The 18,365-nt window shown below is 51.1% G+C and overlaps 1 protein-coding gene across 2 annotated transcripts in view; it reads left to right on the forward strand.

Annotated features, from left to right (window-relative positions):
* The window catches only part of UBE2O (ubiquitin conjugating enzyme E2 O), a 62,596-nt gene that overhangs the window by 21,936 nt on the left and 22,295 nt on the right, over positions 1-18,365 (forward strand). For both annotated transcript variants that reach the window (XM_083805487.1, XM_083805488.1), the window contains exons 2-5: positions 9,304-9,363; positions 14,912-15,022; positions 15,965-16,062; positions 17,566-17,629. In XM_083805487.1, coding sequence (XP_083661613.1) covers positions 9,304-9,363; positions 14,912-15,022; positions 15,965-16,062; positions 17,566-17,629 — 333 coding nt within the window. The remainder of the gene's footprint in view (positions 1-9,303; positions 9,364-14,911; positions 15,023-15,964; positions 16,063-17,565; positions 17,630-18,365) is intronic.

An 18,365-nucleotide genomic window follows, 5' to 3' on the forward strand; every position in this document is an offset into this window, starting at 1 on the left:
TTGAGGAATTGGTTCAGGTACGCTGAAGAGCCCCCAGACGCCCTCTTTTCGTGCGGAAGGAGGGACACGGCTTCATCACCGAGGCTGCTGGGACTCCCAGGAGTCGAGACTGGTGGCCGGAGGGCTCCGGCTGTCTCCCTGTCACCCAGGCGAGCTGTCCCTTTGGGGACTCTTCTCGCGAACAGATGCACCTCATTCTTCAGATCCACTTAGGTTTCTTCAGGCACTGCCAAAAAAACCAGCACAACCATTGCTTGCAGTCTGGGTGGCTGCGTTTACCGAGGCTTCCAGTGCCGCCCCCCGGGGTCCTGGCTGAGCACCGGGCACCTCTCGGCGGGGTCGGGGCGGCTGCACGGGGCTGTGCTGCCCCCGGCTGCTGCCCCACGGCCGGGCATTGCCAGTTCCCCCCTGTGCTGCAGGGGAGGCTTTGAGACGGCCGGCGTGGAGGCAAAATGCTGTCTGTCGCTCTGCTCGCTGCGGCCAGCCGGCATCTCCCGTCTCCAGCTGCAGTCTCCTGTGGGTTTTCCAGGTAACAGTGCCATCTGCTGCTGGCTCGCCGCTGTCCGTAGGCAGATGCAGCAGGAGCTCGCCATCAGCCATCTTTCCTGGAAGAAAATGGGTGGGGGGCTGCGGGGATCTGTGCTGCTGGGACGTATCTTCCGTCACAGGCTGCTGCTGGGAAGAAAAACCCTGTATTTGGGTTAAATCCTGCACCTGGGGGCATCTTTGTAAGGACCAAATGACTCCAGGTGGCTCACTGCTGGGCTTGCCGTTCAGTGCAGCTTCTCTCACGAGGTCTCTCCCTCCACGTGTTGTAGTCCTAGCCGTGTATTTTTGAACTTTACTCTCCCCCATCTTTACGCTAAGCATCGTTTTGCTCTTTCTGGATTATTTTTGCTTATCTCTTCCAAGGTTTTATAAAGCTTTTTCACATGCTGTCTTGCTGCTTTACCCCCTCACCAGACGTTTAACCCCGGCTCACAAGCAGGCGGGTTTCCTGGGGCTTTTCGAGGTTGCTGGTGCTCAGCTTTTAAGCAGGTAGGATGAAAACGGGAGGCTACAGATGCTGGAAATCTGGGAGCTGCTGTTGCTGCCTACAGCTGGCATTCGCCTCCCGAGCAAAGCAAAGGGCAGGGTGGGCTGGTGCAGCTCCCTGCTCGCCTGCTCCCCGGGCTGCTCCTGCCCTCCTCTGCCAGTGCCTCGCTCCCTCTGCTGCGAGAGGCTTCCAGACCCGCTGCTCTCCCTTCAGCCGACCCAGTAACCCTCCCGTCGCCTTGTCTGCCCTCCCCCGAATCGCTGCCGGGGGGCTTTAGCTTCCTCTTTAGATCCATGGGTTCCCCAGCCCCAGGGAATCTGCCTTGCCACGATTTCCAAAACGTCATGTAAGTTTGCAGAGCTACAGGAAAGATTTGTTGGTGGTATAATAAATAACATTTGACGGTCTTGGACAAGGAAAATCCAAGTAAAAGATTTCCTTTTGCTGCGAGAGAGATTTATTTCCGAAGCCAAATTCCTCTGCTCTGAAGCACAGCGTTTACCCACGTTATAATTGAACTTTCTTTGTGTCAAACAACTCGTTCAGGGTTGTTTTTTTGGTATTTTTTTCCCCAAATTCCACTTGTTGGAAAAGGCAAGGAGCGCCTTTCAGCCTTACTGCCAGCAGGCTCGAAGGTGTTTGGGGGGAGTGGGGACGCGTCGCTGTGGGTGCTGTGGGGGGGGTTGTGCTTACAGAGGGTGGAAAGAGGTTCTGCCCCCAAAGAACTTTACTGCCCCAAAATATTGGGGGGGACGTGACAGACGGAACCGAAGTGGGGTGGTTAGAAATGTAGAGAGGGGTGAAGTCGTTGCAAGTGCCTCGCAGGCGGCTGTGATGATGGGGAAGGCTCGGAGAGCTCTGGGGTCGGCAGGACGCAGCCTCAGGTTTGTGTCTATAGCGTGCCATAAAGACAAACCCGAGAGCTGTCAGTTTGTCTTAGGAGAGCTGGGGGTCCCCGGGGAGGCTCCCCATGAGGGCAGATGATATAGAGGCTAATGACGCAGCTGGATTTTGAAACTGCCCCTGTAACAAGCCTCCCCGCCTGCAGCGTCAAAAGGGAGCGGTGACAGGAGCCAGCCGTCTGGGATCTCATGGCTTTTTGGGATCCCTCATCTCCTGCAGGTGCTGCAGAGGCTTCCCCCTGCTGCCCTGTGTGCAGCCACCCGCCCCGGGTCCCCCAAAGGGCTGGCTGTGTACCCCATAAACGGGGGGTGTGTAATTTGATGGAAATTAATGACTTCAGCAGCGCAGGGGCTGTGAAGCTGTTGTAGCCGTTCAGCGGGTGCCAGGGGAGTTTATTGCAGAGCAGCGAGGGCCTGGGGCTGAAAGCTGCTGCTGGCCGTGGCGTCCTAGCGAGCTAGATTAGGGAATCCTCCTTTAGGTCGCGCCTCTTGCTTGTTTGAATGCATGTTTTTGTCCACACATACGATGAAACCCGGCGTAGTTTGCAGGTAACAACCCCTGCTTCGTGCTGCTGGCTGCGTACGGGCTGCGGCGGGTGAGTGACGGCGTCAGATCTGCTTTCCCCAACAAAAGCACCGTGATGTGGTACCGCTCGGCCGTCTGCAGGTAGTGCTGCAAGTGGCGTGACGCAGTATTGATCTCTTCTTGGCTTCCGAGAAGTCCTTTAAAGCATTTATTTCAGTTCTGCGGAGCACCTCCCTGCCTCCCCCCGTCGTCTTCTGCAGCCGAAGTTAACTGTTGGCGCGGGGCTTTGCGCTGCCCGCGACAGCCTCACCAACGAGCCTCTGCACTTTTTTCCGCCAAATGTAGGAAACAAAAGATTTATGCTTGCTGTCCTTCCCCCTTTAACCAACACAGAGGGAAACTGCTCATGGGTTTTGAGAGTCAGTTTAACACAGGGCACGTTGCAACTTCTGAGTAACTCTAAGTTTTTCCTACTCCTGTAACTCTTTGTGAGCTGTGAAATGCAATGTGGTGTTTTGAGAATGCCAAATGATGTTGAAGTGCAAAACGGCTAAAACTCTGAACTCCTCTAAACGCGTTACCTTGCACCGCTCCATAGCAGGGCGTCGGGAGCTGTGTCCTGCCGCCTTGCTCAGGAACCCACATCGTGCCCCAGAAGGGCACCCGTAAGCAGTGCTGGGCTCCCCAGGACCTCCCGTGTCTCAGGTTTTGAGCTTCTGCCTGGCAGGGCTACACGTGCTCGCCACGTAGGAGTAGCCAGGGCTTGTCAGAGGATCAGTGCGGATTTATTCTCGCTGCTCTGCAGCCTCATCCCACAAGAGTTGTTTTTCAAACCCTCTGTTTTCGAGTTTGTCTGCTCTTCGAGGTCGTGCGGTTTTGGTTCTCAGAAGGTCGCGTTTCTCATACCTCTGCCCCGTTCTCCTTTCCCTCCTTCCTCCCTCACAATCCCTGCGTGGCTGCCAGCCTCCAGCTGGCCGGAGCGGTGCTGTGAGCTGCTGCAAGTGTCCCAGAGCAAACCCAGCTCCGCAGGATTCTCTCTTCTGGCTTTTTTTTTTATCCTCTGCGCTGCTTTTTTTGTACAACACGTTATGATCAACGCAGCAGAAACGTCTTTCGAGGGAAGTGAGCTTTGGACGTGGAGCATATTTCCCTCAGGGTCACGTGCGGTGCCGCTGGTAGCGCGTCGATACTGAAACTCTTACAAACGTCTTGGCTTCACGTCTCCTGGATGTTTGAAATCCTGAACCTTTGTCGTCCGGCCCCGTGCATCCAGGCTGTGTTCGGACAGTTGACTTGCGATTTCTGACACCTCCTTTGGATTTAAATAAGACCAGCTCACGCTAAGATGACTGCTACGCTGCTGTTTTCGCTGAAGAGGACTTGGGTGTGCAGTCAGACCGGGGGGGGTTAAAAACTAAAATAAGCAGGGGGTGCCGACCTGGCCGAGGACGCTTACCTCGGGATGGCTGCTCTCAGTGGCTCGCCCCTCGGCCAGCTCCACGAGCACCCATCCCGCATTCGCCCTGTGCCGGGGCAGCTGCTGGGCCGCTTGGGGCTGGTGGTGGGGTGGCCCCTTGCCCCGCCACCCATCCCGGTCCCCAGCCAGCACTGCCTGCCACGCTTGGCCTTAGCCTTAATTAATTGGTTAGGGAGCACGCTGCCTCTGGGCATCTCTGGCAGGAGGCTGCTTTCCCTATGGCTTGCTGCTAACCTGATTTTTTTTTATATATATTTTTTTCTACGTGGAGCGTCGATGCTCCAAGTTCCCGTGACAACTTGGGAGCTGGCGCGTGGGCGCTGTCCCCTCCAAACCGATGCTGACCTGGGGACTGCAGGGCCCTGGCAGCTGGAGCTGGGGGCCAGGAGGGAAGTACGGGCAGAACTAAAGTCACACTCCTGTCAAACGTGGACAGAGAGCTAGTTCATTCAACGACAGACCCGAAAGGCGGTGTCTTGCCCACCACCCTTTCTTTCTGTTAGCCCTGCTGGGAGAGCTTACTGTCCCCTTTACGAGACAGGCTTTGTAAAATGGCAGGCGATGCTTTCTTTATTTGCAAACGTAGCAGGAGAGCATGGGAGCGGTTAGGGAAGCTGTCCGAGGACTGCTGGGACACGTGGGATGGAGAAGGAGCCGAGAAGGGCTGCTGGTAGCAGGTCTGTGCTGCTCAGAGCCTGGTTTCCCGGCCCTGCTGGTGCCTGCTGCCAGCCAGGACCCTGCTACACTCAAATTTCCACCTTCCATGACACCCTGTGCCCTTGTGGCTCTTGGTAAGCCGTTGGGTGGATGAACATCCCTCCCGTCATCCAGCAGCTCTGTTGGACACACAGGCTTCGTCTGCAGCGGTCGCGCTTTCCTCCGTGTGTTTTAAGCAGTCACCAAAGGAGAGGGCAGTGACTGCTGCTTTTTATCCTCCATCCGTATGTGCACGTTCCCAGAGTTCTTATTACAGAGGATGAAATCTGTGGAAAGCGTCAGAAATAGAAGCTGTTCTGTGCAGCGGCTGTGTGGAGGTAGGGGCTGTGGGATCCCACTAGCGCCTTGGGGCAGGTTTTATTCTTCGTTGGTCTCACGCTGCAGCAACGTGAGACAGCACCGACCCGCCGGGAACTTCAGCAGCTTTAACTTGCTCTTGGCGAGGACCAGGTGTCGTCTTCTGAGCCAGGGTGAGCTCTGTCCTGCTGGCGGCTGAGCAGAAGCACGGCTGCGCTGCTGTGGCACACCCAGGTGAAATGTCGGCTCCCAAATCTGCTCCCAAATCACGGAGCTGTGACCTGAGGGTCTGCCCTGGGCAGGGATGGATCAGAGAGGAGAGGTCTCGTCCTTCCTGGTGCCCAGGCGGCCCTGCAGAGTTCTCCAGCCTGCCCGAAGCTGCACGAACCACTGGGAAGTCATCAAATCCTCTGCAAGCCGGTAAGGGCGCCCGTGCAAAACGCCTGGTGAGCTGCGTGCTGCCGTACGTGGGATCAGACGGCCACTGACTTCGTGTAGGATGCGTCCAGTCTTAAAGCTGGCGTTCCCTTCTGCGTTTAAGCTTGTTCCCCAGCTTCTGGTCTTGATCTGTGCAGAGCAAGGCAGGGTTTGTTCCTAATTATCTCGTGTGACAACACTGGAGCGAAACACGGCCGTAGCACAACGAAGCATCGCTGTTTGGAGGTGGAATTATCTTCTCTCTTGGTGTCTCCTGAAGTTAAGTGCCAATGCTCCTTGTGTTGGATAAAACGTTCATTTTTGGGGGTGGATGCTGGTAGCCGGAGCCTGTGCAGAGGTGTTTTTGTCCCCTGTGATGCCACAGGCAAACCTGAGCAGCTGATCAGTGAGCTTAAGCTCTGCCTTTAACCGTGCAGGTAGTGCTGAGGGATTTATGGCACCCCCGAGCACTGCCAGTACTGGTTTTGTTCTGACACACAGAGCCAGGGCCGGCTGTGCCCCCACAGCAATCTCCCATTATTTGTCCGTAACAGCTTCAGAAGCAATTGCTGCTGATTTACCTGCCACGAGACGTGGCGCTGGCCGGTCCCAGTCATCGAAATGAACTGCTCTGGTGCTGATCTGCAGTCAGGAGGTGGCTCTTCGGGGAGGAAAGGGGGCCACGCGTCTCCCGTTTGCTTTGTGGAGTTGAGGGGTTAGGTCCAAGGAGCCGAGATGTGACTTACCCCAGGCTGCCTGCACCTCACTGCCGAATTGTTGGCTGGGGCCAGGTTCCTGCCACAGGTGCTGCTGCAAGTAACCAAAAAGAAAAAAATTGGTTCAGGGGATGATGAATTTGTTTGCTGCTGTACGAAATTATCCAACTGACTGGAAGCAATTAAGCTACCAAGGCTTCATGCGCTGATGCTCTTTCCTTCCTCCCAGCCTACCCAGTTTCAGGTGAAAGCAGCGATGGCTGCGTAGCTGCTTGTTGGAGGTGAGGTGACAGCTGGGAGTGGGAACACGGTTGGGTTGGTGCTTGTTCCAAAATAAAAAAACCCAAGTGACCCGTAGCACCCCTGCTGTACGTCTGTGAGAGCGTCGCCGCGCCTGGGGAAGCAGCGGCGGTGGTTTTGGCTGAGCGGCGGCTCTGCCACCGAGCTCGGTGCTGAGCAGCAGAGGGAATAACCAGGTTATAATATAGAATATATATAATATAATTATAATAATATATAATAACTGTTCTGCCTTCAACTTGCTCCCTTCAGCAGCCAGTGCGTTAACCCTGGAACTGCCGGCATCCCTTTTCGCCGGGGTGAAATGTGTGCGCAGTGATGGGCGTCTCAGGTTTGTCTTGTTGAACCTAGATAAACGTGAATTAAAAAAAAAAAAAGGTGATGGGGTAACGCTCTCAACATCCTTGTATTTGAGGTCTTTGGAGGGTGTTGAGCCCAGCCTGGCGCATGGGAGCCCAGGACCGGCTGAGCGCAGCGCTGGGGATCTGCTATTTCTCGTTCCCGGGGCTATTACCAGGGCACGTGACGAGAACATAAAACTCTAGTGATGTTAACACCGACTTGCACGGAGGTAAATATAGCAACTGAGCTCGGAGTGCCTATTTTAAAAGTGCTTATAGAGCTCCCTGGCTGCCGAGTGAGGGGGCTCACCTCCAGCTGACGATCGCACACCCGGGTATAACAGACGAGAAGAATGGCTGCGTTCATAAACAGCCCTTCTGCTGTTCCCTCGCTGGGTTTCGTCTGGGGTTTGACAGTCTTTTGTGTGCTGACAGACCTGCTACGTATCGTTGTTGGTGCTGGCATCCTGCCTACTACTTGGCTTGCTTATCCTAGCGTCGAGGCAGGTGGGTCTGGCGCGTGGAGCCGAAAGTGGTTGTGCTGCCTCTGGAACTGGAGGCATCGGGGAAAAGGGTAAACGCAGCTCCTGCAGAGAAAGTTTGGAGCCTTTTGGAAGAAATATTGTGGTTATATCCTTCCGGTGCAGGCGACTGGGAAGGCTCTATTTACGATTTTCAGAGTTACCAGGCAGTGGTGATATTTGTATAGGGTCAGCTTGTCAGGTTGAGTTCCTCGGGTACCGTTCAATACAGAACACAGCGGTATGGCTCTGTGGTAGGTTACGCATGAATTTAATCCAGCATGTGGCGGTCAAATGGCCCTAATACATCTTGAAATAAAAGAAACTATCATTGTACGCTTTGGGTTTTGCAGTAAGAGAACTCCGTAGTTAAACTGCCCCAAATGCTGTCCTTGCAAGTGTGCTTACTGCAGTGGGAGCGTCGCTGCCTGGTTCGGGATGCGAAGGGGCTATCGGCGCGGTACCTGAACGAATCATTTGAGGAAGCGTTATAAAAATTGATGTCTATCTATACCCCGGTGGGATGTGGGAAGCGATGAAAACACTTCCCCAGTCTGGAAACGGGCTGTGGGAGGCTTCAGGTTTCCCACTCCGGTGGAGTCCTGACTCCAGCAGCTGGTCTAAAAGCCTAGCTGGCTGCCTCCCTTCCTCCCTTACTGAAACACGCTCTCAAGAAGGCAAGAAATACTCAGGTGCTTTGGTTCGATTCCGGATCCTGTCCTCAGATTATAGATTTATGTCTGATTTAGTAATGCAGGCTGTAGGCCAGGGCGTGGGCTAGGCTGAAATGCTGACGAAGCACGGTGGATTTTGGGCTGGGGATCAAGGAGAAGCGGCGTGTGCAGCAGCAGCGGCGAGGTGAATTCAAAGGAAGATGTGAAAGTGTGTCCCTGACACTCAGCTCCCGTGGTGCTTCCCAAAACGCCCCGGCTGTAATTAGTGCGTTTGCGTCGGTGCAGCACGCTGAGCTCTGCAAATACATTCATGAGCGGTGAAATGCAGCTGAAAGTTGTCCCCGATCAGCAGAAGGAAGCCGTAGCTGAATTTCTGGGGGGCTGAGCAAGCCTGGGACTGCCCTTCAGCCTCGTGGCCTCCCTGTCGGTGTGCTTAGGATGTTAGCCCTTGTACAGCGTTTTTGTAGTGCGTTAGGTGGGAACTGCATTTTGTAGTTCCGAGCCTGTTAATAACACGTAATGAAAGAGCCCGCAAGCAGCGCTCTGAAGCAGTTCGATGACTGATCTCTGCTGGAAGGACGTGGCTTGGTGAACTGGCCCGAAACGCCTGCAGATCCACCAGGCAATGCCTCCCCGTACCAGTAACGGGTCCTGGTGCCACAGCTCTGTGTGTGTAGGGTAGGCGCCGGTGGCCCGGCTGCCTCTCCTGGTGCCAGCACCGGCTCCTCGCAGCAAGTGCTGTGTCAGGAAGCGGGGTGCGAGCGGTGCTGTGGCTTCATCCGTGCTGTTTCTGATGTTTTGTGTTGCCTGCATGGACCTGCAGGCTAATGAGTGCAGCAAGAGACTTTTCTTTTTAGGCAAGTGCTTGCTGCAATGAGTTTGACACCAGAGCCCGTTCCTGCTGGCTAGGTCTCCTCACCGTAGTGCTTCTTGCTTAAAATGCTCCAGGCCAAATGGGATTTCCAGGGGTATTTAGGGAACATCTTGGGTGAAAAACATGCAGAAGAAGGCACAGAAGCGTGGTGTGGCGCGCTGCTTCGTGTGTCTCCTGTCTCCCCTACTGCAGAGACTGGGTGTGGGTGGGAAGTAGTGTGATGCCGGCGGAGGATGAGGAAGGGGGCACTAGGTCAGGATGTCTGCGCCCCTTTTTGTGTTTGTAATCAGGGAGGGATCACCTGGCTGCTGTGTTTCAGGTCTGCCAACGGCATTTTGCAAGTTTTCCAAGGAGGTTAACTCCATATGTGGAGGTGCCTCAGCATCCTCTGCTGAAAGCCTCTCCAGTCCAGAGGGATGGGGCACTGTTTGTGTTTGTCATGTCATTTCTGACCTAGCGTCACCTGGGCTCACTAAATCCAGTATTTCTTTTTTTTTCCCCTCAGCTGAAGCTTGAAGATCGCTCTGTCGTCCCTCGAGATGTGGTCAGACACATGAGCTCCAGCGTAAGTGCTTTTTTCCTTGTCCCTTTTTGACCATAACGCTGCTGCATGGATTTCTGAGGCTTGCCAAATTGCCTGAATGGAACTGAACGGTAAAGCTTTGAGTGTGTTCTATTTTTAGTGTGTTTAATAGACCTAGCAGCATCCTTTGAAAATGAAATGCTGATAAGGCTGCCTCGCTGCTGCTGCGTATCTGCAAAGGTCTCCTGAGCAGGCAAGCCTGGGAATGTCAGGTAATGAGACGAGCAGCTCCTCTAAACCTGGCACCATTTAAGTTTTAAATCAAGTCAGTGTGAGCTGTGGGGAGTGTGGACCTGCTCTCCCTGACCTGATGGGGAAGCTGGAGCAGAGGCAGGTCGCTCGATCCCTGTGTGCCTTTTGGTGTGCCGTGGTAGAAAAACAGGAGGAAATATTTTCAGGGAGACCTCTTAATCTGCAGTGAGCACCATCTTGTCTGATTGCTCCCAGAAGAAATGCAGCAAATCCCAACTCTCCTGGAGCAAGACACACGCTGAAGTATCTGCCACAGCTAGGTTGGCAGAAAGCAAGCTTTCTTAATCAGCAGCCTGCGATCGTTACCTTTACTACTCCCGGATGCTATTTTAAGTCCTAGTCATTTTGTTCTGGTTTTACAGCATTTGTGCTTGTCAGAGACGCGTGGATTTGCTTTTTGTGGGGAATACTGGGAACACTGTTGCGTATCGATTATCAAATGAGATGTGATCTCTTCAGGAGCTTAGCTGGGCTGGCAGTTCCTTGCTGCTGCTAACACCTAACCTGTAACCTCGAGCCATATGGCCTGCCATGTGTACGCTCGCATCTTCTCTTGACTTGCTTCCAGCAGCGTAGCTACCGAGGCTGTGATGAAGCCGGCAGCTGGCCACGGCCTGCTGCAGTTGCACCACATGGCGTGCAGCCTGGTGCAGGGATGGAGAAGTCCCTTCCCTGACCTGGCTGGGTGCTTCACATAAAGCCCTTTTATTTGTCAGTTAAAGGGAAAAAACAGTAAGCCCATCCCTTTTGCGTGGAATGTTCTGAGGAGAAGAAAAGAGTGAAAAGAACTTGAAGGGTAATTAGGAAAATGCTGAAACAAAGCATTTCCTTAAGAAATTGAATTCTTGTTTGAAATGGAAATTTGACTTCAAGATACCTTACTAAAACTGCAGCTTTATGAAAACGTTTCACTCCAAAACAAAGAACTGCTAGCAAATAGAAATATCAGCTGTTCACACTGCTGTCCCTGGCCCAGCTGGGCACTGTGGTTATCCTTCTTGCTCAAAGAAGGATGTTTCGAGTCCTGCCTCTCAATTGTCTGTTCTCCAATGCTTGGTACTATCCTGAAAGCTTAAAATGACTGTGAGTTGTTTTCTTCTTGGCAAATGTGGTTGTGCTTCTTTCGTTTGTGATTTCCGTAGTCACCTAAGCAGAAATTGGCTTCTCTAGCTTGCTGCACGGGTATCGGTAGCTGCATTGGTGTGTCCCAGCAGGTGCACACTCCTTTCTTGTCTGTTTGCATGCTTAAACAACGGCATTTACTTGACCATTTGTACTAGTGGCTGGTAACGTCATGTTTTATTGATGGAATGGTGAGTGCATAACTCAGTTTTTCTCCCCTCTATTCAAAAGCATAGCAAATCTGAAGATGACTTACATTTCACCTTACCATCAAGTATATTTTAAATATCAGTGGTAAAAGAAAAAATAAACCCCTTTCCATCCCAAAGAAAACCTTTACTCACCAGATGTATTGCAAAAATTACCAAAGTCTTTAAAATAGAAAATTTGCAAGTGTCAGCCTGCCAAATTCAGGATGTGGGATGGTTGCCCTGCACCAGTTGGCCTGGCAAATGCACAATGTGGAACTTATTCTGTATTCACCACACTCTCCTCGGGCTTGTTTTTAACCTTGAGCGGGAAGGACTTGAAATCCTCCGTTCCTCAAGAGAAGGGAGCTGACTCAAATTCGTGTGCTTCTCGTCTAGCGTTGAGCGTGAGGAAAGAAAGCTTCGGGGTCTGAAGCGTAAAATGAGATCATTTTCCCTGAATGCGGTTGGGCCCCCACAGGTCTAATCCAGATGGATGAGGAACGGTGGCAGACTTCATTTTTCCAGGTGATACGCTAGCTTGGGGAGAAGATTTAGAAGTGGGTCTGTAATCTGTCAGACACCTGGATTTTGTTGCTTCAAAGGCTGCCGGGCGCTGCTGTCCTCTCTAAAGGAAGGGATTAAGAGGGTGGCGTAATTAGAAGGGAGCATTGAGGGAATGAGTAGAAGGACAGGAGGCACAAAATGGGGGATGTGCTTGCTGAGCTGCCCTTCTTTCAGATGGGGTCATGAAATGGGTCGTTTTGCTGTCCATGCACTGCTTAAATACTGAGTATCTCCACCGTGGTGTATGCTTTTGTGGGCACCAGAAGAAGCAGGAAGAACATTTGTGGAAAAAACTGAATTTTGGTGCGAATGGGGCTGGAATCCACCGGCTCTGCTAGCAAGCCTGCAGTGCCCACAAAGATCAGTCACCTCCCCTTGCCAGTGCTGCTGGTGGGATTGAGGGGGATTTTTTTTTTATACCGAAACTGAAACGTGGGCTTGTTTCAGATGGTCCTTCCTTTATCTAACAGGCAGACCGGGACGGTTGTGTTTGGGCAGGGCGGCGGGGAGCCGAGCTCTGGCCTGGAAGACGAGACAAGTTGGCGACGTCTCGCCTGGGGACCGCAGTGCTGAGCGCTGCTGTAACCTCCCGGCGTGATTCAGCAGAACCTCCCCGCTGCAAGGCTGCCTGCCCTGTCGCAGGCTAATGTTTCATGTGACAGCAGAGTAAATAAACTGATATTAACAAAGGTTCAGTGGCAGGTGAGAGAGGAGAGCTGTGATTCAACAGTCCTGTAGCCTCTAAGGCTGCTCGCAGCGTTGATCCTTGCTTTCTTAGCAGTCACGTACAGAGCTCTGTTCCTGCTCAAGCATTTTAGTAACTGGAAGGGGAAGCGAGCCGAACAAACCCCGTGCTCCTGCCCGTGACTAGGCAGCATCCAACTGCAGTAAATGGGAGCTGTGAGTGCGAGGCACTGGGATACTGATGTGGTACTGGTTTCATTTGTTTGGCGCTGATGGCAGAAGGGTTTTTGCCATGGGAAACCTGGTGCTTCGTAAGTTGGTATAGACAGGGTGACGGACTCGAATCCCAGAGCAGCAGCTTGCTTCGTGCTCTGCCTGAAGGGAATCTTGAAGGGAATCTGCACCCAGTGTGGGTTGGGGGTAGGTGAAGGGCACAGGGCCTCCATAATCTGTCCTTAGCTGGTATCATTATTTGCACAGGGACATTGCAGCATGGAGGGAGAAACTCTGCTGCCCGCTCCTTAGCACCAGTTCCTGTAATCTCTCCGCAGACACAGCCTCCTCACAAGGCCTGTGGGGACTCTTGCAGAGCAGACTGCTCTCAGCTGTCCTTGCTCAGGCGTTCCCTCAGCACCGCGAGGTCCCCGGGGCCGGCCGCAAGTACGGGCAGGCCTGCGGGGTGCTGCAGGGCACCTTTGGGTGCTCTCCGGGGAAAGGCAGGGTTTCAGCCCAGAGACGAGACGATCCACAGAAACCACAGGTGCTGGATTGTACCACGTCTCAGAGCTGCTGGTAAAGGAAATAAATCCTGAAATGCTCAGCGTAGGACAAGGGGGTTGTTTTTTTTTGTTTTTGTTTTTTGTTGTACTCTGGCTACAAAGCAATCTAAAACACAAATTAACCAAACCCTAAACTGCAGCGGATGGGCTGAGGCTGGATTTGAGCATATTTAAATAGCTTAAGGTGGAGGAAAGGCAGGGTGAGTGGTTGTGCTTTGGCTTTCGGAAGCTGTGAGCTTCAGCTGAGCAGGTGCCACTTGTGAGCAGGCCTCGCTCATCTGCGGCTGGAGCCGTGCTGGCAGCGGCTGTGGTGAATCAGGCGTAGCCCTGGCAAAGCCTGCTCGGGGCTCTCCGAAGGTGAGAGAGAACAGCAGGGCTCTGCTGGGCTCCTCCTGGCTCTGCTGGGCCCTCCTGGCTCAGCCGGGCTCCTCCTGGCAGGCCTCGCGGGCCGCAAGCTGCGCCAGGCTTAGCCGCATCCATCGGCGCAGCTCCGTCTGGGAGAGGCTTCCTTTTGCTTCCCAGCCTTTGTAGAAAGAAATGGCAGAAATCTGTGGGGCAGCTGGAGGGGACGAACCCCTGCTGCCTCGAGCTGTGCCAGCCCAGCTCTCCCAGCCTCCTGGCACAGCTCCGCTCGGGCAGCACGCGGGGACGCTGCTGTCCCCGACGCCTCCGCGGGAGCTGTGGGTACAGGGTCAGTGCGGTGCGAGGAGGGGGCTTGCAGCAGGCAGGTGGAAAGGCAGACGGACAAGGGGGCTGAGCAATCTGTCCAGGAATTACCCTGGACTGCCTGCATCTGCAGGGTGTCTTTGCTCGAACTGCCAGGCCCCGTGTTGAGATGAGCACCAGCAAACTCGTGAGCTCCCCAAAGGGCTGTCGAGGGCTCTGGGTGAAAGCCTTGAATAAATATTTGATACGGTCAAAAGAACGGCGTGCTTATAAGCAAACCGAGCAAACAAATCCACTTCTCACGGGGCATAAGCCCTTCAAGTGTTATGCTCAAGTCCTGTTGGAGCAGTGACCTTGATGTTTCAGATAAGGACAGCTTCAGGAGTTGCTGTCGGATTGCCTCAGCCAGCTTTCATAGTGGACTCCGGTCTTTAATAAATAAAAGTATGGATTGTCCCAGCTGTCAGCAGGCCAGGGCAGCTGCCGCATTTGACAGTGTTTGGGTTAGCAGCCCTTCCTTGCAGGCCTCTGCCATATGTGTAAGCAACGTGCACACTGCGTGCTCCCTGCCAAGCAAGCCCCAGAAGGCTCTTGACAGCATGCGGTATTTTTCTTGGGGACAGAAAAAAAATAAATACAACTTTTTTAGCGAAGTGATGGAGATAATGACAGCCATCTCATAATTGGACCAACTGTAAATTATCTGGCTTGAAACCTTGAAATCTGAAAGGTGCCAGATTTTTTTTTTTGCGTAGCAGCAAGTGACGGCCATTGATAAAGTCCTCCAAAATCAAGCTTTAAATGAGGTGTCACAGATTGCTTTAAAGAATTCTTGTGTTCTGGGGTTGATCTACCCTGCCTTTGTTGGTTCAGGGCAATATCTGCGTGATGGTCCTACGGAATTGCAAAGATCTGCTCGCTTGCGTAGACTAAACAGCCAGGCAGATTTGAAAGCAAATAAATTCTAATCACCTGACAGTGTTGTCTTATTTGACCAGATACCAGAGTCTCTGGGCTGCTTCGTTAGCAGCCATTGCAGATTTTAACTGGGAAGAAAATGGCACAGGTCTTTAATAGCGATGTCAACCTCGGAGTTGTTTTAAGATCACGTGAAATCCCTCATCAGAGCAAGGATCTGAGTGCTGAGAGGAGGGCACTCAGACTCTGCTCCTGAGACTTGTTTCTGCACCTCCTGTCTGTGCATAGAGCATGTACGTGTGTATGTAGGGCCTTTTCTAGGTTATAACCCCTTTTTCTCTTTTGTGATTTCAGGACAGCCAATGTGGGACTGTGATTGATGTCAACATAGAGTGTGCTGTGAAGCTGGTAGGAACCAACTGCATCCTCTACCCTGTCAACAGCAAAGACCTGCAACATATCTGGGTGAGAATGCAGCCAAAATAAACACTGGAGCCAGAGCCCTGTTGTTTAGAGGGATGCTGCTCTATTCTAAGCAATGCATGCAAGGGAAGCAGCCATATTGTGCAAGATGCATCTGCAGCTTGGTTTTATTTTAGGCATACTGAAAACATCCTCCCTGCAAGAAGATGCAGTAGCTCCTCTTCTCCCCATCTGTTCTGTGTTTCTGATCACATTGCTGAGATCAAATTGGCTTAGAGGGCTAGGTTGTGATTAAATTGGGTGAGAGCTTCTGTGCTGAGATTGGTGCCTGATTGGGGCAGCCCCATTGTACTGGCACAGTGCTTTCGAGCTGCAATATCATTACTTGTTAAACAGGCTATAAAAACGCTAAGAGGAGTCAAGCTGAAACTGCAACGTACCTGGTTCTCTCACTTGAGTGGGTGGGGGGGGTTTCAGATGTTAAGTGGTATAGGTTTTTATCATTCTGGTTGCTCTGAGAAAAAAATGATTTGGGAGTGAACAGGAGGAGTGTCAGGACCCTTCTCAAGAAACGTCCTGTGGAAAGGCAGGGGGATACAGGCTTCTCTGCCCGGGATTGAATATTAGGCTCAGTGATGAAAATAAATAATGATTAGTTGTTAAAGTTAGCTGATGGCAAGAGTGAGTATGCGCCTCCTTTGCAGAGTAGCTTTTGAACAGAATGGGACACTTGACATAGCAAGTTTAAGATCTGAGGAAAAATCCCACAGAGTCAGAGCTTTTTAAATGGAGAATCCAGGCTGTGTTCTGACTGTCGAGCAAACTCCTCGGTGTATCTTAATTCTAGCTTACAGCGAGGTCTGCAGTTGCTGCCCTAATCCCCTTTTGGGATTGCTATCCAGTCTGTGTTGTGTGAGAATTTACTTGATGGCTCAAAGTACAAGGGCTGCGATTTATAAGGTTTGTTTTCTGTTTTCTTCGTAGCCCTTCATGTATGGTGACTACATAGCCTATGACTGCTGGCTGGGCAAGGTCTATGATTTGAAGAACCAGGTCATCCTCAAGCTTTCCAATGGAGCCAGGTACTTCTTTCTGTTGAATACTCTCCCCCTTCAGTTTCATGATCCTGATCTGTTTTAGGAGAACTAGAAACAGGCTGGGCTTCCCATTCACATACTGTTAATTTGTCTGCTTGCTGTATCTTCAGATGCAGAGTAAGAATACATCTTTCGCTGCAATTATCAAGGTTCAGTGATCACCCTCTGGAAAATGTGTTATCTGAAAGGTGTCATTTTTTTCACTGCCAGCAGATCAGTTCTCCAGAACTAAAATATGTTAATATTTCTGCTCTTCTGCCCTGGAAAAATGGCTGGTTAAGACAGATCACGTATTCCAAACCTCAGTAGGAGAGCATACCTTCACTGAGATGCAGGGAGGGAAGCTTCTTACCTTTAAACATCTGCAAAAACGTGGAAAATTGCAGGCTAGTGCTTTTTATTAAAGCTGAAAAAGCAGCTCAAGATGGAACTTGAGCTCTTAAGGTCAGCCTTGCTTTATCTTCACTGTTATTTGCAACAGCATTAGGAATGTTGTTTTTTAATGAAGATGTAATCGAAAGTCGTAACTCTAGAGGGAGATTTAACCAGGAACATTGGAACAAATATCTCATTACCTTAATTTATGGTTCTGCAAAGCTAGTAAAATGATTTGAATTTGGTTTCTTGTGCATGTCGGGCAGTTACTTATAAACTAAAACCTTCTGAACTCATTAGGTTCGCTGTTACTGAGGCCTGTCTTGTCCAACAAACTTTTTTATTGATGCAAGGGAATTAGTGGGGGGCCAAAAGGCACATGGGTCATGCAGCTGGGAAACAACCCATCTGTCTTGTAAATTGAATGATGACAATTTTAAATATATAAATGAGTTTTAAAAAGCTTGCAGCCAGCTCTGAATCTTTCTCAGAGAAGTGAGCAATGCAAGAGCTATAACAGATTATTGGTGGATGCTTCTGTGATGTTTTTGATTTTTAGCTTTTGGTTAATCCAGACTGGAAGGCTCTTAAAAACATGTTAAACTGGGAGTGAAAAATAGCTGCACTTCTCTCTCTGTACTGTCTGCAGTTACTGGTGGAATTTAAAATCTTGCTTGGTGTCTGTTACCAGCTCATGCGTAGCTGTGTCAAATGAGGTAACTGTTTTCAAAATCTCTTCCTAATGAATCATTTGAAATCCCACCAGAACTTACTCTGGAAATGAAGCTATTACTGAAGCAAGCATACCCAAATTGCCTTTAGTTTCCAGTGGCAGTGTGAATAACAAACGGGACATTTGCAGCAGACAAATCTTGTCCAGTGCCCTGCGTATTACTTAATTTATTTTTTTAACTTGCTGAATGGAGCCTTTTAATACCAGGCAGTGTTTTTTATAGCTTGTCCGTAGCCAGCTCTGCTCTGGACCATAAAGGCTCAGCAATATGCTGCTGGGCATATGGGCAGAGTTGCTCAGGCAGCAGCTGTTAATTTGGTGCTGTTTGCTTTTGAGGTGGATGGCTCTGGAAGTGTGACCGTGTCTCTTCTGTTTTCCAGGTGTTCTATGAGTACAGAAGATGGAGCCAAGCTGTATGACGTTTGTCCTCACGTCAGTGACTCGGTGAGCTTCTGGTTCTCCTGAGAGTCCTTCTGATCAGCTTTCTGCGTAGGAGGGAGGGCGGAAGGCAAAACTGTAGTCGTTCATTAACGTTAAAAATTAAATGATGCATCACAGCTGAAAATCACTTAACTAGATCTTCTCTGAAAATAAATGTAATAGGTTGTAGCTTAAAGGTAATGTTAATGAGCAGGTTTGGAGGAGGTATTACAATTAGTGCATATCCAGCTGCATTCTTTGCAAACAGCTCGCATAACATGCAGTCAGCTGGCTGGTCTCAAGGCAGTTCCCTGTCTGTTCCTTATATCTGTACATGCTTGAAAAGGCCCTTGCTCCATTTAATACTTTCAAATTTCACGTTTTCTTCTGGAAGAGGGCATCTCGTTTAAAAGGTGTTCTAGATTGTGTAAAACACTGTCTGTTGCTGTTGGAGTCCATTGCATTCCCTGAATGGAGTCCTGCCGTCATACTGGCATTTTCCAAATCAGGTGATGGGGAAGGTTTTGCTAGCCTGTCAGCTGAAACGTGGGGTTCCCTGTGTGATGGTGGAATCTAGATTTCCTTACCTTCCAAGGCAGACAATAGCTTGCTTGTCCTCCCAAGTAGCATCAGCAGGGCCTTGCTGCATTCCCGGCAGCTTTACTGGGAATCGACTGAGAGAATGACGTAATTCTTAAAAACTAACATTACAGTCAGCCCTTATCCTTCCCAGCCTTCAAAGCAAAGATCTAAAACTTCA

The sequence above is a fragment of the Anser anser genome (assembly GCF_964211835.1).
Source record: "Anser anser genome assembly, chromosome: 19".
Classification (NCBI taxonomy): Eukaryota; Metazoa; Chordata; class Aves; order Anseriformes; family Anatidae; genus Anser; species Anser anser.